General features: G+C 43.7%; 1 protein-coding gene across 5 annotated transcripts in view; it reads right to left on the reverse strand.

Moving 5' to 3' along the window:
* Window positions 1-17,115, reverse strand: part of RAD51AP1 (RAD51 associated protein 1) — a 33,600-nt gene extending 16,485 nt beyond the window's left edge. For 4 of the 5 annotated variants that reach the window (XM_079774246.1, XM_079774244.1, XM_079774243.1 and 1 more), the window contains exons 1-6: window positions 17,011-17,115; window positions 13,897-13,946; window positions 8,445-8,592; window positions 3,749-3,852; window positions 1,224-1,310; window positions 557-706 (exon numbers count right to left, since the gene is read on the reverse strand). In XM_079774246.1, coding sequence (XP_079630372.1) covers window positions 557-706; window positions 1,224-1,310; window positions 3,749-3,852; window positions 8,445-8,592; window positions 13,897-13,946; window positions 17,011-17,027 — 556 coding nt within the window. In that variant the 5' untranslated portion in view covers window positions 17,028-17,115. The remainder of the gene's footprint in view (window positions 1-556; window positions 707-1,223; window positions 1,311-3,748; window positions 3,853-8,444; window positions 8,593-13,896; window positions 13,947-17,010) is intronic. The other variant, XM_079774245.1, reaches the window with a different exon arrangement.
* Window positions 17,116-17,203: the final 88 nt, after the last annotated feature.

Genomic DNA, 17,203 nt, shown 5'->3' on the forward strand with positions numbered 1-17,203 from the left:
ATAAATTGATGGAATTATTCATTTTAATCTTTAGTTAATGTCATGATGTACTATGAAGGTCACTCTGCCTTCCAATTTACCCTACTTTCTGAATGAGTCTGAAAACAACTGTCATAATAAAATATAGATTTCATATCACTTCTATCCAAAATATTTCATTAATTCCTATTACTTACAGAAAGGAGTCTACACTTCTTGGAATGGGTCTGAGATGTTCTGTAATTTAGTGCCTGCCTGCCTCTCGAGCCTCTTCTATGACATTCTCCCCTGCAGGCCTCACTGAACTCTGGTACGTGCACTTGTCTATCCTATTATTTATGCCTATCAGTCAGAAATGCTATTTTCCCTCTTTAGTCTGCCTAAATGCTACTCCATTTTTAAGGCATGGCTTACAGGTCATCTCCAGGTAAAGCTTTTCCCCCAAATACCAAAGCTGAATTCAGCTGTCCTGTGTGTTCCTCAAGTTTGTATTTAGCACAGCACTTTACATACATTAATGGTCTCTAAGAACATTTTACTGAATTTCCATGGAATTTGGAGGTAGGATGTAACTTACCAGTTGCAAAGTCTGGTTCGGAGTCATTCGCACTGTCGCCATCACTGCCTTCCAAAAGAATCTTCCTCTGCTGTACCACAGCTTTAGATGCTGCTTTTCTTCTCCCTTGAGCACCATGAACATCATCTTCCTCAGTAATCTTATCCAAATCTTCAGGCAGGCATAAAAATCAATGGAAAACTTTTTGTGACAGGCAATATTTACAGAAGCGAGAATAGACTCCAATTACATCTGCTGTTTTAATTTTCTCAGCTTCATCCTTTCCCTGCTTCTCGTAATATACCACAGAGCCCAAACTGAGCCAATCATAACACATCTGTCTCCTGACAACAGAGTATGGTTTAAGAATAAGTCAAGAACCCAAAATGAGAGAGTCTTTCCCCAAGAATTTCCAAACTGAAGCTGGGAAGATACAGCCTCTTTCTTCAGTGGTCAACTGCTGTTTATTAGAAGCTATGAGTAGGTACTCCTGACCCTTCACCAGGGAACAAACTGGATCTACAGTAAGAGAGAAGAAAACCAAAACAGAAAGAAACAAAGAGAGATGAAGAGAACCTTGACAAAATTAAAGACCTTGGTTCTAGCTATAGCTTCAGGCATTAAAATACAAGGTAGAAAAATAGCATTGTTGTAATAAACAAATATTATCACTGTAAAAAAAACTTACCTAAATAATCACTGGCTACACTGCAATTGGAGATATGGGGAGACTTATCCATTGTTTCTCTTTCACTATTGTCATGTTTTTCACTGCCTAAATATAAGGAATAGATAAGAAAAAAACAGATGTACCTTAATCAACCAATGTCTAGAAGTAGGAAGATTAGAGCTAAATGTAATAGCATCCAGATACATATAAGTGATCCAAACTCAGACTAGCACTTTACTTGGAGAGGCAGGCATAGTGTTAGGAGTTTGGCCTCTGAAATTAGAGTTAATCAGACTTAAGTTCAAAGTCAGGCTCTACCAATTAAACTGGCTATATGACCAGGGGAAAGTTACTTATCCTCTCTAAGACTTAATTTCCTCATCTATAATATGGAGATAAAAATAGTGTGGCAATTGCCCTGGCCAGTTTGGCTCAGTAGATAAAGCATCAGCCTGTGGTCCAAAGGGTCCCGGGTTTGTTTCCGATCAAGGGCATGTACCTCGGTTGCAGCGTTCTACCCAGCCCAGGCCCTGATCAGGGCCCGTGCAGGAGGCAACCAGTTGATGTGTTTCTCTCACATAGATGTTTTTCTGTCTTTCCTTCTCTCTTCCACTTTCTCTAAAAATCAATGGAGAAAGTGTCTTCAAGTGAGGATTAAAAAAATTTTTTTTAAATAGTGTGGGAATTAAATGAGGTTATTGTGTGGGATTAAGTGTCAATCACATATGAAAATTGCTTGTGTAATGCCCAGTACATAGGAAACAGTCAATAAATCCTAATCTATAAAAAGCCAGGGGCTGTCATGACCGAAACAACTGATGGACGGCCAAACACAGGCTGCGTGGGGTGACAAGGCTGGCAGAGGGGTTAGTGAGGGATGACCGAACGACTGAACAGCAGGCTGCGTGGGGCAACCAGGCCAGCAAGGGGGGCAGCTGGGGGTGACCACGCCAGTGGTGGGGGGGGGGCAGTTATGGGTGACCAGGATGGCAGGAGGGGGCAGTTAGGGGCGATCAGGCAGGCAGGCAGTTGAGCAATTATGGGCGACCAGGCCTGCAGAGAGGGGCAGTTAGGGATGATCAGTCTGGCAGTCAGAGGCAGTTAGAGATGATCAGGCTGGCAGGGGGGCAGTTAGGGGCGAGCAGGCAGGCAGGCAGGTGAGCAGTTAGGAGCCAGCAGTCCCGGATTGTGAGAGGGATATTCTACTGCAGGTAGACATCCCCTGAGGGGTCCCAGAATTGAGAGGGTTCAGGCTGGGCTGAGGCGACTTCCTTCCCCCTCCTCCCCCCCGTGCACGAATTTCGTGCACTGAGCCTCTAGTATTAACTATATTAACAATTATATCTGTGTAGGCATATCCATGTTTTCACTAGCATAAAGACTCTTCAATCATTATAATAACCTTAAATGATCTAAAGTATTTTAAGAGAACTTTAAGTCATGATAATTGGTACTGTTAAATTGCAGTGTTATAACGTATGTCATTCTATGAGAAGTGGTACTTCCAAGGAATACCTGCTATACATTCTACAATCTCTTATAGGAGATTAATTTCACTTTTTCAATTTCAGATATATGACAACGTTTTAAGTTTCTTTGACTCCTGATTACTAAAAGGCCCACTAGTCAACACTGTCTCATTTATTTTCAAATAGAAAGTGATAGTGATTAAAAATCTATACCCTTACATAAACTAATAGGCTAAAAAATATCCTCCAACATAAAGGAAGTTAAGCCAAAACAATGTAATCCAAAATCATTTTTAAAATAAATTTTTATTGATTTCAGAGAGGAAGGGAGAGGGAGAGAGAGATAGAAACATCAATGATGAGAGAGAATCATTGACTGGCTGCCTCCTGCACGCTCCCTACTGGGGATCAAGCCTGCAATCGGGGCATGTGCCCTTTACTGGATTGAATCCGGGACCCTTCGGTCTGCAGGCTGATGCTCTATCCACTGAGCCAAACCAAGTAGGGCAATCCAAAATTATTGTAGAAGTCTGAATGTCTCAAACAGTAATAATGATTTCTGATTCTCCAAAATATCAATATTGCCACCTGCTGCAGTTGCCAGAAAAATCAAAGGAGAAAACTCCAGAGAAATCCAGAAACCATAGATCCTTTAAGTCTACTGAGCTTGCTAAACAAATTAATACTGTTAACCTTTTTAAATAATAAAAATTACTATCATTAGGTCATGTTTAACTAATTTGAGTTTTGAGAGAAAGGAGGTAGATTGTTAGGATTGTATAGATCAATTCATTTGATCAAAAAATGAAATTTTCACTGTATGTCATTTGAACATCTGAGTGCATAGTCCATGTCATCAAGTTTATTTTGGGTGTTAAGCAGAGATGTATGTATGAATGAGATGTATGCAACAGAATAAACAATTGAACCCAATTATACCCTCTGCAAATTGCACTATTTATAGTCCAAAGTATTGAAATTTATTTTCTCTGTGAAGGCTCATCCAAAGAAATTATTACAAAAGCAATACGAACCTTATGGAAATAAATATATAGAAAATAAAGGTACTTTCACCTTGAGAACCCTCCACATCAATGGTGACTGTTGGAAGTTCCTTTGCTGATAATGCCAGTGCGACTTGTAAGTCTCTCTGGTAGAGTTTGTCATCTAAAGCCATCCTAGAGTAGACACACAAATAATATTGAGTTTTTAAAATTATTGATCTCAAACAGAAAAATTTGAGGTTTTCCTGAATGACTATTTAAGAGTGGCTAACCTTACAAAAATGTTTTTAAGCAATAATTATGACCATAATCGACCTTTAAGGATGACTTCTAAAATGTCCCAATGTCATTTTATATCTATCAGAAGAGATTTGAAATAGGAGCAGCATGTGCTGTGCACTTACTGTTTCCTTTTACTGTCTGTCCTTTCCACTAGTTCCACTCAGGTGGGAAGCACCTGCTCAACACAGAATAAAGACTTGGCTCAAACATAATTTCCACTTAAAAATCTTTGGTGACCTCACCCACACTTCCTTAGACAGCTTTTTTAGGTCTTATATTTAGTGTAAAAATATTTAATTTGTTCCTCCCAATCTAGACTTTAACAAATATTTCACCAAGTACTTACAAGTACTGTGTATGAGGCACTTCACTAGATAGGATACAAAAGTACAGTAACACCTCGATATAACAGACTAATTCGGGTGAGGGGGTATCCATTAAAACTGAAAGTCCATTATACAATAAAGTAGGTTTTCTGAATGGGTATGTTAAAAAATTGACTAATTTGTTTACCTGTTTTTACTTAGGTAGATGTGTTTGTGTAATTAAAATTAAGTATGTATGAAAAGTTTAATTTCACAGAAAAGTATTTTGTATGTTTACTGTAAGTTTAAATTTATACTGGATAGGTCTAGTAAATGTGTGCACTCACCAGTCACTGCGAGTAAACAAATGTACACGGCTGGGGTGTGGCTCAGCACATATGGGAACATCAGCCTGCACACATTAAAACTACTGCAGAAAGTCACACCCTGGGACAATAGAGCCAATCTCCTCGAGAAATACCATGTGATCACGGGCTAATCATTCCCTGAACACTGTTTACAAGTGGTGACTCTTAGATTTAAATATATAGACTAAAGATGTACATATGTAGTATTTATTTATGTCCGTGAAATTGCTACAGTTTTGTCTAACATATGGCCTATTCACTAAAATTTGTTAAAAATAACAGTGAATTAATAATAAAAATTAACCTGTTATTTTAATTATGAGCAAATCTTGGTTAAAAGCATTTTAAAACTAACAAAGTGTTCATTTGCACATATGACATACACAGATCAGAAATTTTGTCTGTTAAATCTGAAGTTTGTTAAATCGAGGTCTGAAAAATCAAGGGTTTGCTGTACCATCAAGGAGTCTGCAATTAATGAGGGTGAGGAAATAAGACATATTTATAAATTATTCCACATAAGCAGATTATTATGTTTCCTTTTCAAGATGGCGAAAAGTGCTATGATGTGCAAGAGGAAAAGAAATAAAAAACAGATAAGGAAAGATTGCATGAAGGAGGAAATACTGGAGTATATCTTGAAGAAATTTTTTTTAAATAGCAATTTTATTGAGATGTAATTCACATAGCATAAAATTCATCCTTTTACAGTGTACAATTCAGCAGTTTTTAGTGTATTTACAGTTGTGAAACCATCATAACTTTTTTATCACCTCAAAAAAGAAACCCTGTATACATTAGTATCTACTCCCCATTTACCTCTACCCAGCACCTGACAAACACTAATTTACTTTCTGTTCTTATGGACTTGTCTATTCTGCACACTTTGTGTTAATGGAATCATAAAATATGTGGCCTTTTGTATCTGGTTTATTTTCATCAGCATAATGTTGTCAAGGTTCATCCATGAATAGTATATATCACTACTTCATTTTTGTTGTTGTGAAATATAGTATTCCACTGTATGAATATATCACATTATCTTTTCATCAGTTGATAAACATTTGAATTGCTTCTGTTTTTTGGCTATTCTGAATAATGCTGCTACATTCACGTACAGGTTTTTGTGTAGTCATAGGTTTTTATTTCTCTTGGGTATATGCCTAGGCTGGGTCATGTAGTAACTTTGTGTTTAACATTTTGAGAAACTGTTACTCTCTCTTCCAGTGTAGGTGTACCATTTTATATTCTCAGCAACAATGTACGAGAGTTCTAATTTCTCTGCATTCTCCTTAACACTTGTTATTGTCTGTCTTTTTTATTATGGCCATTCTAGTGGGTGTGAAGTATTATCTCACTGTCATTTTGATTTGCATTTCTCTGATGACTAAGGATGTTGAGCATCTTTTCATGTGCTTATTGGTCATTTCTGTATCTTTTTTTGAAAAATGTCTACTCAATTCTTTTGCCCACTTTTTAAATTATATTATTAGTCTTTTTATTGTTGAGTTGTAAGAGCTCTTTAAATATTCTGGGTACAAGTCCCTCATCAATTATATGATTTTATCTCCCATATAAAATCATATACATTTCCACTATATTTAAAATGTAGTCCAAGAAGCTCAAAAATAGAAACAAAACAAAAATAAGAGAGAGAAAAAGGTAAAGAGAATGACATGGGCTACATTTCTCTTTGATAATTAACTTTTCTCATACTTGTAGCAATAAACCATCACATGCCTCATTTTCCATGTGTTAATATTCCTCTTCTGGCCTTCTACTCTCCATACAACAGGTTTTGAGCCCCTCAGGACTTCCCTCACTCTCTCTTGGTACTAACTAATGGAATTCCAGAAATAGTACAGAAACTGTAGGATTTTCTCACTGTTGAACAATTCTTAACAATGTAAAAAGAAAATACCTTTTATCTGCTGAAAACTGTTTTTAAATTTTATAAAACTGTCCTTACAAATATAATTTTAAACAAAGTAGTCTTGTAAGACTTGAGGGCTTCAGAGACAGGTACAAGGTCCTATAAAAGTAAGCTATAACCGAAAACAGAGGAAGAATCAAGATGGCGATCGGCAGGAAGGTAGGGAGGGAGAGAGTGTGAGAGAGTGAGGAACCCATAGAGGAGAGTGTAGACGTGTGTGGTGTGTGTGTGTATGAGCTAGGGACAGTTAAATTCTGCAGGTCCTCCAAGGGGCTGCCAAACTGGGCAGTCTTAGACAGTGGAGCCCCACGCACAAAGCAGACACTTTGGGGCAGCCGGTGCGGGCACGGAGATCATGCCATCTTGAGAAATAGCTGCTTGAGACTAGGATCCTGACCTCAGACACAAACCAGGACCCTGCAGCCACTGGGGACAGAGAACTGCGACCACAGCTTCAGACTAACAGACAACAAGAATCCAGACTTCCCTGCAGCAGATTTCTGTGAGTCAAAGAGCCTATCCCCCTCCCCACAGGCTCGCGGGTAGCGCCATAATAACTGATAGACCCGCCCCTCGCTCAAGCTACAATGCCCCTATGGGGAATTTGAACTTGAGAGCCCGCGCAGGACGCAGCTCTCCTTTGGGGAATTTGAGATTGAGAGAGCATGCCGTGGACCTCAGCGCTGCTACTGGAATTTGAGAGACTGGAATCTGCTCCCCGCAACACAATCGGGCGACCAAACCCGGAGCCAATGCAGGGCGGCAGTGCCATCTGACTTTGATTCTGGGCAAGCGCACACGGAAGTCAGGTTTCCGCAGTGCAGGCGGAGAAGCATCGGTCAGACTGCCAGACCTCAAGGGAAGCTAGGGGAGGGTGGGCCAAAGGAGGAGAGATCAACCAAAGGACTTGTATGCATGCATATAAGCCTAACCAATGGACATGAACACCAGGGGGGTGAGGACATTAGTGGGGGGGTTCGTTGGGGAGGTTAATGGATGGATGAGGACACATAAGTAATACTTTAAACAATAAAGAAATTTTAAAAAAAGTAAGCTATAACCACCAAACTTTGTAAGTATGATTATCTTAATATTTAAATGGATATTTGCTTACATACTTGTGAATTACTTTTTAAAAAGTTTTTTTGTTTTTTAAATCCTCACCTGAGGATATGCTTTATTGATTTTTAGAGAGAGAGAGAAACATTGATGTAAATGGGAAACATCAACTGGTTGCCTCCCTTATGTGCCCTGACCAGGGATGAAACCCACGAGCTAGGTATGTGCCCTGATGGGGAATTGGGAATTGAACCTGCAACCTTTTGGTGTATTGGATGACATTTCAACCAAAATGAGTCACCGAGCCAGGGCTATGAATTTCTTTTTTAAGTCAGAAAGCGAGTAACAGTACAACCCTGTTCTCCTACAGGCACTAAACAAAATCATACCTATGACTCTGTTCAAGCTCTCATTTAAACCAAGAGTTCAAATTTGTTTCTCTCTCTCTTTTTAATTTAAATTCTTTATTATGGTACTTAAAGTATTACATGAGTCTCCTTTTTCCCCCATTGACCTCTTCCAGGCCGCTCCCACCCTCCAGCACATGCCCTCACCCCCCTACTGTCTGGGTCCATTGGTTATGCTCATATGCACGCATACAAGTCTTTTGGTTGTTCTCTTACCTCCTCACCCCCGCCCCTCCTTCCCTCATAGGTTGGACAGTCTCTTTGATGCTTCTATGTCTGTGATTCTATTTTTGTTCATTATATTCCAAAAATGAGTAAGATCATGTGACATTTATCTTTCTCTGACTGGCTTATTTCATCTGTTTCTCTTTTAAATTAATGTCATATATTTACTGCATGTCTTACCTCTCACCTTTTTTTAGGAGTTTTCTCTTGTAATGGGATGTCTTCCTTCTGGAGATTCTTCAATTTGGGTTTTGGTTTTTCTAGTTTTAACTCGTTTGGTGTTCTGGATTTCTTATTTAAAGGTCCAGTTGCAGAAACAAAATCATCATCATCTACTATGTGTGAATTAAAAATAAAAGAATATATAAAATCGCTTTTTCTAAGTAAGAAATAAATAAAATTATTTTCTTAGCAGTTGAAATTCATTATCGTGTTTGTTCAAATTATAAGGTTAAGCAAATTATTTAATTTCCGCAATTTAAAAAATATTGTTGGCATATTATTTGTCTTTATTCTCACTCATGTTTAATTTTGTTTTAGTGAACTTTATTTATCAAAATGTCAATCTACCAAAAACCAATCCACTAAAAAGCTGGTCTATCTCTGTTGCACTCAACATAAAACTGCTGCTGTAGCTTTTAAACTTACACATGACACATGCATGCATACGTTCAGGGTACATGTAGTCTTAATAATATACCTTAGTATTTATTAATATACTAGAGGCCCGGTGCACAAAATTCGTGCATGGGTGTGTATGTTCCTCAGCACAGTCTGCACCCTCTCTAATCTGGGACCCCTCAAGGGATGTCCTACCGGGATCGGGCCTAAACGGGTAGTCGGACATCCCTCTCACAATCTAAGACTGCTGGCTCCCAACTGCTCACCTGCCTGCCTTCCTGATTGCCCCTAACTGCTTCTGCCTGACAGCCTGATCACCCCCTAACACTCCCCTGCCAGCCTGATTGATGCCTAACTGCTCCCCTGCCAGCCCTATTGCCCCTAACTGCCCTCCCCTGCTGGCCTGGTCACCCAACTGCCCTCCCCTGCAGGCCTGGTCACCCCTAACTGCCCTCCCCTGCCGGCCTGGTCCCTCCCAACTTCCCTCCCCTGCAGGCCTGGTTCCACCCAACTGCCCGCCCCTGCCGACCCAGTCACCCCTAACTGCCCTCCCCTGCCAGCCTCATCGCCCCTAACTGCTCTCCGCTGCTGCTCTGGTCCCCCCCAACTTCCCTCCCCTGCAGGCCTGGTCTCCCCCAACTTCCCTCCCCTGCAGGCCTGGTCCCCCCCAACTGCCCTCCCCTGCAGGCCTGGTTCCCCCCAACGGCTCTCCCGTGCAGACCTGGGTTTCCCCCAACTGCCCTTCCCTGCAGGCCTGGTCACCCCCAACTTCCCTCCTCTGCCGACCCCTAACTGCTCTCCCTGCAGGCTTGATCACCCCCAACTGCCCTCCCTTGCAGGCCTGGTCCCTCCCAACTGCCCTGCCCTGCTGGCCATCTTGTGGCGGCTATCTTGTGTCCACATGGGGGCAGCCATCTTTGACTACATGGGGGCAGCCATCTTGTGTGTTGGAGTGACAGTCAATTTGCATATTAGTCTTTTATTAGATAGGATGCTGTATATATTATGCTTCCTCAGGCAGGAATATAATACTTGTGACTTGTCCCCATACGTACCCTATAATGTCTGGAACACAAGCAGCAATTTATAAATATTTGGAGTGAGATAGATGAGAGTGATAAAAACCTACAAATTATCTATATACGAGGCGCAGTGCACGAATTTGTGCATGGGTGGGGTCCAGCTGGCCGGTCTGATGGGGGCCTATCGGGCAGGGATGGGCAGGGGGAGGGGCCACGGGCAGTTGGCTGGCCGGCCCCAACCCCGATTGGGGTGGGAAGTAATCGGGGGCAGGGCCAGCTGGGGGGAGGGGCCATGAGAGGTTGGGGGCTGATCAGGGCCCCCATCGAGCCGGTTGGCCACTGCAGTGTGAGTCATAGCGACTGGTTGTTCCGCCATTCCAGGTTGCTTGGATTTTATATATATACTAAAGGCCCGGTGCAAGAAAATTCATGCACTGGAGGGGGAGTCCCCCAGCCCAGCCTGCCCCCTCTCATAGTCCGGGAGCCCTCAGGGGCGGGAGGCGACCCGGCAATCAGGGGAAGGCAACGCCCCCATCACACCTCTGCTGCTGCCACTGCCTGCAGCACAAGCCTCGGCCAGCCTTGGTTACCTGAGCCTTGGGTGGTCCTGGCCAGCTGGGCAGTGCCATTGGTGGCTTGCCTGCACCTCAGGCCAGCCCTGGGCAGCTGGGGGGCTGAGGGGACTAGGGGACTCCGGAGGCACGCATGCGGAGTGGCCAGACATGCCTGGGGGCGGGCCCGGCCATGCCACGCACCTGCCGCCCTGGTGGGACTGAGGGGACTGGGCGCCACCATCTTGTGGCTGTGGGTGCCGCCATCTTTGAGGGCATGGCAGTCAATTAGCAAATTCCCTCCTTACTGTCTGTGGGAGCGCCATCTTTGTGAGGGCATGATGGTTAATTAGCATATCCCCTCTTTATTAGATAGGATCTTATCTAATAAAAGAGTAATATGCAAATTAACCATCACTTTGCGATAAAGATGGTGGCACCCACAGCCAATAAGGAGGGAATATGCAAATTGACATGACAAAGATGGTGGCACCGGCCAGAGCCATGGAGCTGGCCGCAGAGCCAGTGGGAAGGCTTGGCGTCCTGGGTCGCCCCAGCAATGGGAGCGGGATGGGGATGCTACATCCAATCTGGGCGCCGCAGTGGGGCGCTGTGTGCGGATGGAATGCCCAGCCCACGTAGGGGCGCAGGTGGTGGGGAATGGGGAGTCCCTATTTGGGGAACGGACGTGCAAAGAGGAGAAGCGCGGCCACACACAGCTCGCCTGCCTCCTCTGGAGGAATTCCATGGAGAGAGAGGCAGGGAATGGCAGGCTTCAGCTGCGCCTGCCACCTGTGGGCGAAGCCGCTTTCACTCACTCGTTCATGCGCCACAGGCTCACTCCTTCCAGGATGCAGATCATCGGCGCTGGTAGAGCGCGGCCGTCAGTTCCAGGTTAGAGGGCCGCTGCCTCCCACCCCAGGACAGGCAGGACGATTCGCATAGGGAACTAGGGTGACGCCCCCTTAAAGGGCCTGACTCCCTGAAAACCAGACTTGCCCAAAAAGGATAAGCTCTTTGCTATTGTACGGATCCGTCACCTTTAAGCATCATTCACACATTAGACACTTTATCCCTATCGTTAAAACGTTATAAAATAGATGTGTGCTTTTTTTAAACTTTATTTTCCAGATAAAGAGAGGTAGACTCAGGGTCTGAATCCACAATTGTCTGGGTGGAAAGCTTCTCTTCAGCTCTGAAAGCTGGGCGTGTGGTAGTGGACGACCATCCCCAAAATACTAGCTGGTGGAAGAAGGAGCTGGAAATGAGACAAAATGGTATGTGTGCATCTTCAAAGGAAAGTGGATGCCGCTCCAGTCTAGGCACTTTCTAGGAGACCTTGACAATTATCTGCAAGCTGCAAGCAAAGGTGAGGAAGGAGTACAGCTAATGCAGAATGGAAACTACAGTTTGGGCAGATCAAGGACTTCAACCTAGCAATGTAATGCCATCAAAGTTGGGACATTCTGGGATTCTCAGAGCTTTGCAATTGACTTCTATTGTTTGCTTCAAGAAATTTCAAGCAAATGCCCTGAGATTTTATCTACACTAATAAAAGATTAAGAAGCAAATCGACAGTACCTAGTGACACCCATCAGCCAATCAGGAGTGAGTATGCAAATTAACCCAACAAATATGGTGGGTTAATTTGCATACGCAGGTGCCGAGTGGCTGGGGGCGTTCCGCACTTCCCCAGCCTCTCCGGGCCTCTGGGCAGCGTGGGAAGGCGGAAAAGCAGCTCTGGGACAGAGCAAAGGCGGTGTTGGCAGCCAGGCTAAGGAAAGCCCATTCTTGCACGAATCTTCGTGCATTGGGCCTTCAGTATATCTATAATAATAAAAGAGTAATATGCTCATTAGACCAGACATCCTTCCGGACGAAGCCAGGGCTGCAAGGGGAGCCCCTCCTGGGTGCCAGAGGGAAGCCGGTGTTGGCAGCCGGGGGAAGAAAGGCCTACTCTTGCATGATAGGCCTTCCCTGCTGGCCTGATACATCTTTACATTTGAATGTGTATATTATCTACACTAATAAAAGCCTTAGGGGTGATCAGGCCAGCAGGGGAGGGCAGTTGGAGGCAATCAGACCAGCAAGGGAGCAGTTAGGTGTCAATCAGGCAGGCAGGCGAGTGGTTAGGAGTCAGCAGTCCTGGATTGTGAGAAGAATGTCCAACTGCTAGTTTAGGCCCGATCCCGCAGGAATCCACCGAGGGGTCCCAGATTGGAGAGGGTGAAGACCAGGCTGAGGGACACCCCCTGCCCATGCACGAATTTCATGCACTGGGCCTCTAGTATACATATAAAAGGCTAATATACAAAGAATCCCCTCGGGAGTTTGACCGGGAGACTGATCCCTCACTATGATGTGCACTGACCACCAGAGGGCGGTGCGGAACAAAGGAAGGCCCTGGTCAGCAGCCAGCAGCTGGGGAAGGGAGGCCCCAGCAGGCAGCTGGGGAAGAGAGGCCCCGGCCAGCAGCTGAAAGGCCCCAATCAGCCCTGATCGCCTGCCAGGCCTAAGGACCCTACCCGTGCATGAATTTTGTGCACCGGGGCTCCAGTATTCTATATTATTTTCTCCTAAGTCTTAGACCCAGTTAAGGTTATGCCCAAGACAAAAAAAAAAAAAAAATCCCAAAATAAAGATTCCTTCAAACCTCAGAGTTACTAAGTATTTGATTCACAAAAATCTCTTATGGTCTGAGAAGTATAAAACCTGCTTCAAAGTATAATGTAGTCTAACCCCATATTTATCAAACACTTTTTATTAATTAAATTTATTGGGATGACACTGGTTCGCAAAATCATACAGGTTTTAAATGTACAGCTCAATAAAACATAATCTGCACACTGCATCATGAGCCCATCGCCCCAAGCAGTCTCTTCCCATCCCCATTTCCCCCCACCTTACCCACTTCTACCTAGCCCCCACCTCTCTTCCCCTCTGCTTATCACCACACTGTTCACTGTGGTCTGTGTCTGTGTTTTGACTAAAATTCCCTTAACAGGAGAGATAAGTAAATAGGGCATAGCTTAAGCCTAACCTTTCTTCAAGGTCTTGTTTTATTATACAATTAATGGGAATTTCCCATCATATTCTGTAACACATTTGTGTCTAAAAAAAAAACAGTGTCTCAAAAAAAAACACCAACAAAAAACACACCAATCTATCCTCCAAAGTGAGGAGTCAAACCTCACTTTGAGAAACAGGGACTTGTAGTAGTTTTGACCTAAGGAACTACTTTACCTAGCCCTCTCATACCTAATTCTCATCAATGTATTATCAGCATAATTATCCCAAATGCTTAGAAAATTACATTTCCAGACCTACCTCATATGCAATTGGGTAATATACATATACTAGTATATACACACATATATATACATTTATACATTTCTGAGGAAATAAATTTCCAAAAACTTTAAACAAAATAAGAATCTCTACATACCATCGCTTTCGGAGTTCTCAAACTGTGAATAATTGACTGGCTTCTTATTCCTATAACCAACACAGAAATTTTTCATTTACACAAATGTGAAAAAAATAATTTCCTTCCTCTAGGCACTAAATGAAATGGTCTTCTGCCAAATTCCCAAGTGTGAATGACCTAGTATGTCAGTTGCTCTTTTAAGTAAAAACAGTTTTCTTTGAAAAAGAGACTAGTTCATCTCACAACTCAATCTTACAAACGGTTTTCCTTAAGACAATTGTAGAAGTGTTCTGTGCGTGCTTCTAATTTCCTTATACAGAATATTAAAATGAAGAGTATTCTTGTTACTCTCCTACTCTTTGGAATTAAAGAATTTGAGAGCTAAATATAGAAATTCTGAGATTGAATAATAGTAAAATAAAATCAACACTTAAAAAAAGTATGCTCAGCCTTACTGGTATGGCTCAGTGGTTGGGCTTAGACGTATGAACCAGGAGGTTGCAGTTAGATTCCCTGACAGGGCACATGCCCAGGCTGTGGGCTCGATCCCCTGTGTGGGGTGTGCAGGAGGCAGCCAATCAATGATTTTCTCTCATCATTGATGTTTCTATCTTTCTCCCTCTCCCTTCCTCTCTGAAATCAATAAAAAAATATTTTTAAAAAGTATGCTCAACGGTTGAACTACCTATATATATAAAAGCCTAAGCGACTGGTTGACCATTCGACCAGTTGCTATGATGTGCACTGACCACCAGGGGGCAGACGTTCAACACAGGAGCTGCCCCGGGGTGATCAGTGGGCTCCCACAGTGGAAGCACTGCTACACTGGTGAGTGCCACTGCGGTGGTGTGAGCCTCTCCCAATAGGGACTAACTGGGCACAAGCTAGCGGCAGGCGCAGCTGGGCCGGGATAAGCAAGAGTGGCGTGGCACCAGGCCCGGGCTCAGGATCCTCCCCAGCCACCTGCTGTGGCCTGATCCCCGCAGGCCACGCCGAGGAACCCCACCGTTGCACAAATACGTGCACCAGGCCCCTAGTAATAATATAATTCTTACTGATTCATCAAACACACTCTTAGTGAAACTGGCATTTTCTATTTTTTATTTATTTTTTACTCTGAATGTGTAGCAGTAAGGAATACAATGACTACTCCCACAGTTTGGTGCCATTGCCTTGATTTGTGCTAAGGCACTAGCCCTTTGACCACCATTGCAGTGCAAATGACAGAGCAATTAAAAATAGCAAGTGCCCTGACCGGGTTAGCTCAGTGGATGGAGCGGTGGCCTGCGGACTGAAGGGTCCCAGGTTCAATTCTGGTCAAGGACATGTACCTTGGTTGTGGGCACATACCCAGTGGGGAGTGTGCAGGAGGCAACTGATCAATGTTTCTCTCTCATCGATGTTTCTAACGCTCTATCCCTCTCCCTTCCTCTCTGTAAAAAATCAATAAAATATATTTAAAAAGATAAAATAAAAACAGCAAGTAATGGCTTAGTATTATTATGAAAATAATTTTAACCTCATAGACCTCCTGAGAACGTCTCAGGGATGTGGAGTCCACAAATCTTTGCTACTTGTATGTTAAACTTAACATGCTGAAAACAGTACTCTTTCTAAAAAATATATATTTCTATTGATTTCAGAGAGGAAGGGGGAGAGATAGAAACATCAATAATGAGAGAGAATCATTAATTGGATGTCTCCTGCACACACTAGGGATCCAACTCACAACCCGGGCATAAATGCCAACTGGGAATTGAACTGTGACCTCCTGGTTCATAGGTCAATGCTCAACCACTGAGCCACACTGGCCAGGCCAAAACAGAACTCCTGAGCCCCACACTTCCTGACCCTGTTCCTTTTCTTAGTCTTCCCCACCTCACTAGTACAAAGATATTCAGTAGTTCAGACCAAAAATATTGTAAAATCATCCATGATTCTTTTTCCCTTACCTCCACATCAACTTCCTCAGCAAGTTTTGGCAACAGTACCTCCAAAATACATCCCAAATTTATCTGTCCCATTCCATGTCCACAGATAATAACACCCTAATCCAAACCAGTATTCAATGCTATAATAGCTTCCTAACTGGTTTTCCTGCTCCCCTTCTGGTTACCTGGTCTCCCATTCATTCTCCACCAGTCAACTATATTATGGAGCCAAAATGAGATTCCTCTCCCCTATTTAAAACTACTGACTTCCCATTGCACTTAAAATAAAATCCAAACTCCTTTCTAAAGCCTACAAGGCCTACCTGCTCTGGTCCCTACCTATTTCTCTGACCTAATCCCCTACAATTCTCCCCCAGTGCTTGCTAATGCTACCACTTTAGTGGCCTTCTTTCTGTCCCTCACACACGGTCAAGCTCAGGGCCTTGGCTCTGTTCCCTGGTTTGCCCCAGATTTTCATTGGCTACAACCTCCTTGTAGTCCTTCCTCAGTTCTTGTAATATCTCCTCAGAGAGGCACAGCCTAATTACCCTATTGAAATCAAGGCTTTCCTCCTCACTCTTTCTCACATTTCCATGTTTATGTTTGGCCCCCTAACCTCACCCCTTGACTAGAATGTAACCTCCTGCACCTAGTACAGTCATGCATAGAAGTAAACATATTCCATAACTTTACTTAATGAATGGCTGACCCTAGCTCTCAACTGTTAAGTAGAGGAGTAGTTTCAAATACTAGAAGGGAAAGCACAGAGGATCTGGAGCCAGGTGGCAGAGGTGTGAGGGTAATCCTGCTTTGTGACTTGGGTTAATTGGCTTTTACGCCCAGTTCAAATCGGTAAAACAGGGTTACCAAAGAACTATAGTGATGAACAAATGAAATAACACACAAGTAGGAGCTCGGTGAGATGCAAAGCGCTGATCCAATGCTACCACAACAAGGTCTTATTTGAATGGGGTGGGTACAAGAAAGGGCGGCGGCTACGAAGGGAGGCAAGGAGACAGAAACTGAGAGGGTACTCTGAGGAATTGGGGGGGCGGGAGGGGAGCTCAGAGGAGGATGGGAGTTTTCCAGTAACTGTCAATCCCACCCACCGTCGCTACCTCCGTTCTACTGGGCCCTCGGGTCTACAGCACCTTCCTGCTCTTTCTCCCCATCCCCGCTGGACGTCCTGAACTCTCCTCACCTCACAGGCCGCACCATGGCTCCCTTCCAGGCTGGATATTTGCAGCTATCAAGTTCTTGTCGGCAGCACAGGCGGTTTCAATTCCCGCCCAAATCCGGACGCGAGCTCTCCGCCCCCCGCCACCAGTCCTCCAATGATCCCCGGCCATCCTTGCGCAAGCGCACGCGTCCAGAGCCCAGTGCTCCCTCCCTTC

The sequence above is a fragment of the Cnephaeus nilssonii genome (assembly GCF_951640355.1).
Source record: "Cnephaeus nilssonii genome assembly, chromosome: 6".
NCBI lineage: Eukaryota > Metazoa > Chordata > Mammalia > Chiroptera > Vespertilionidae > Cnephaeus > Cnephaeus nilssonii.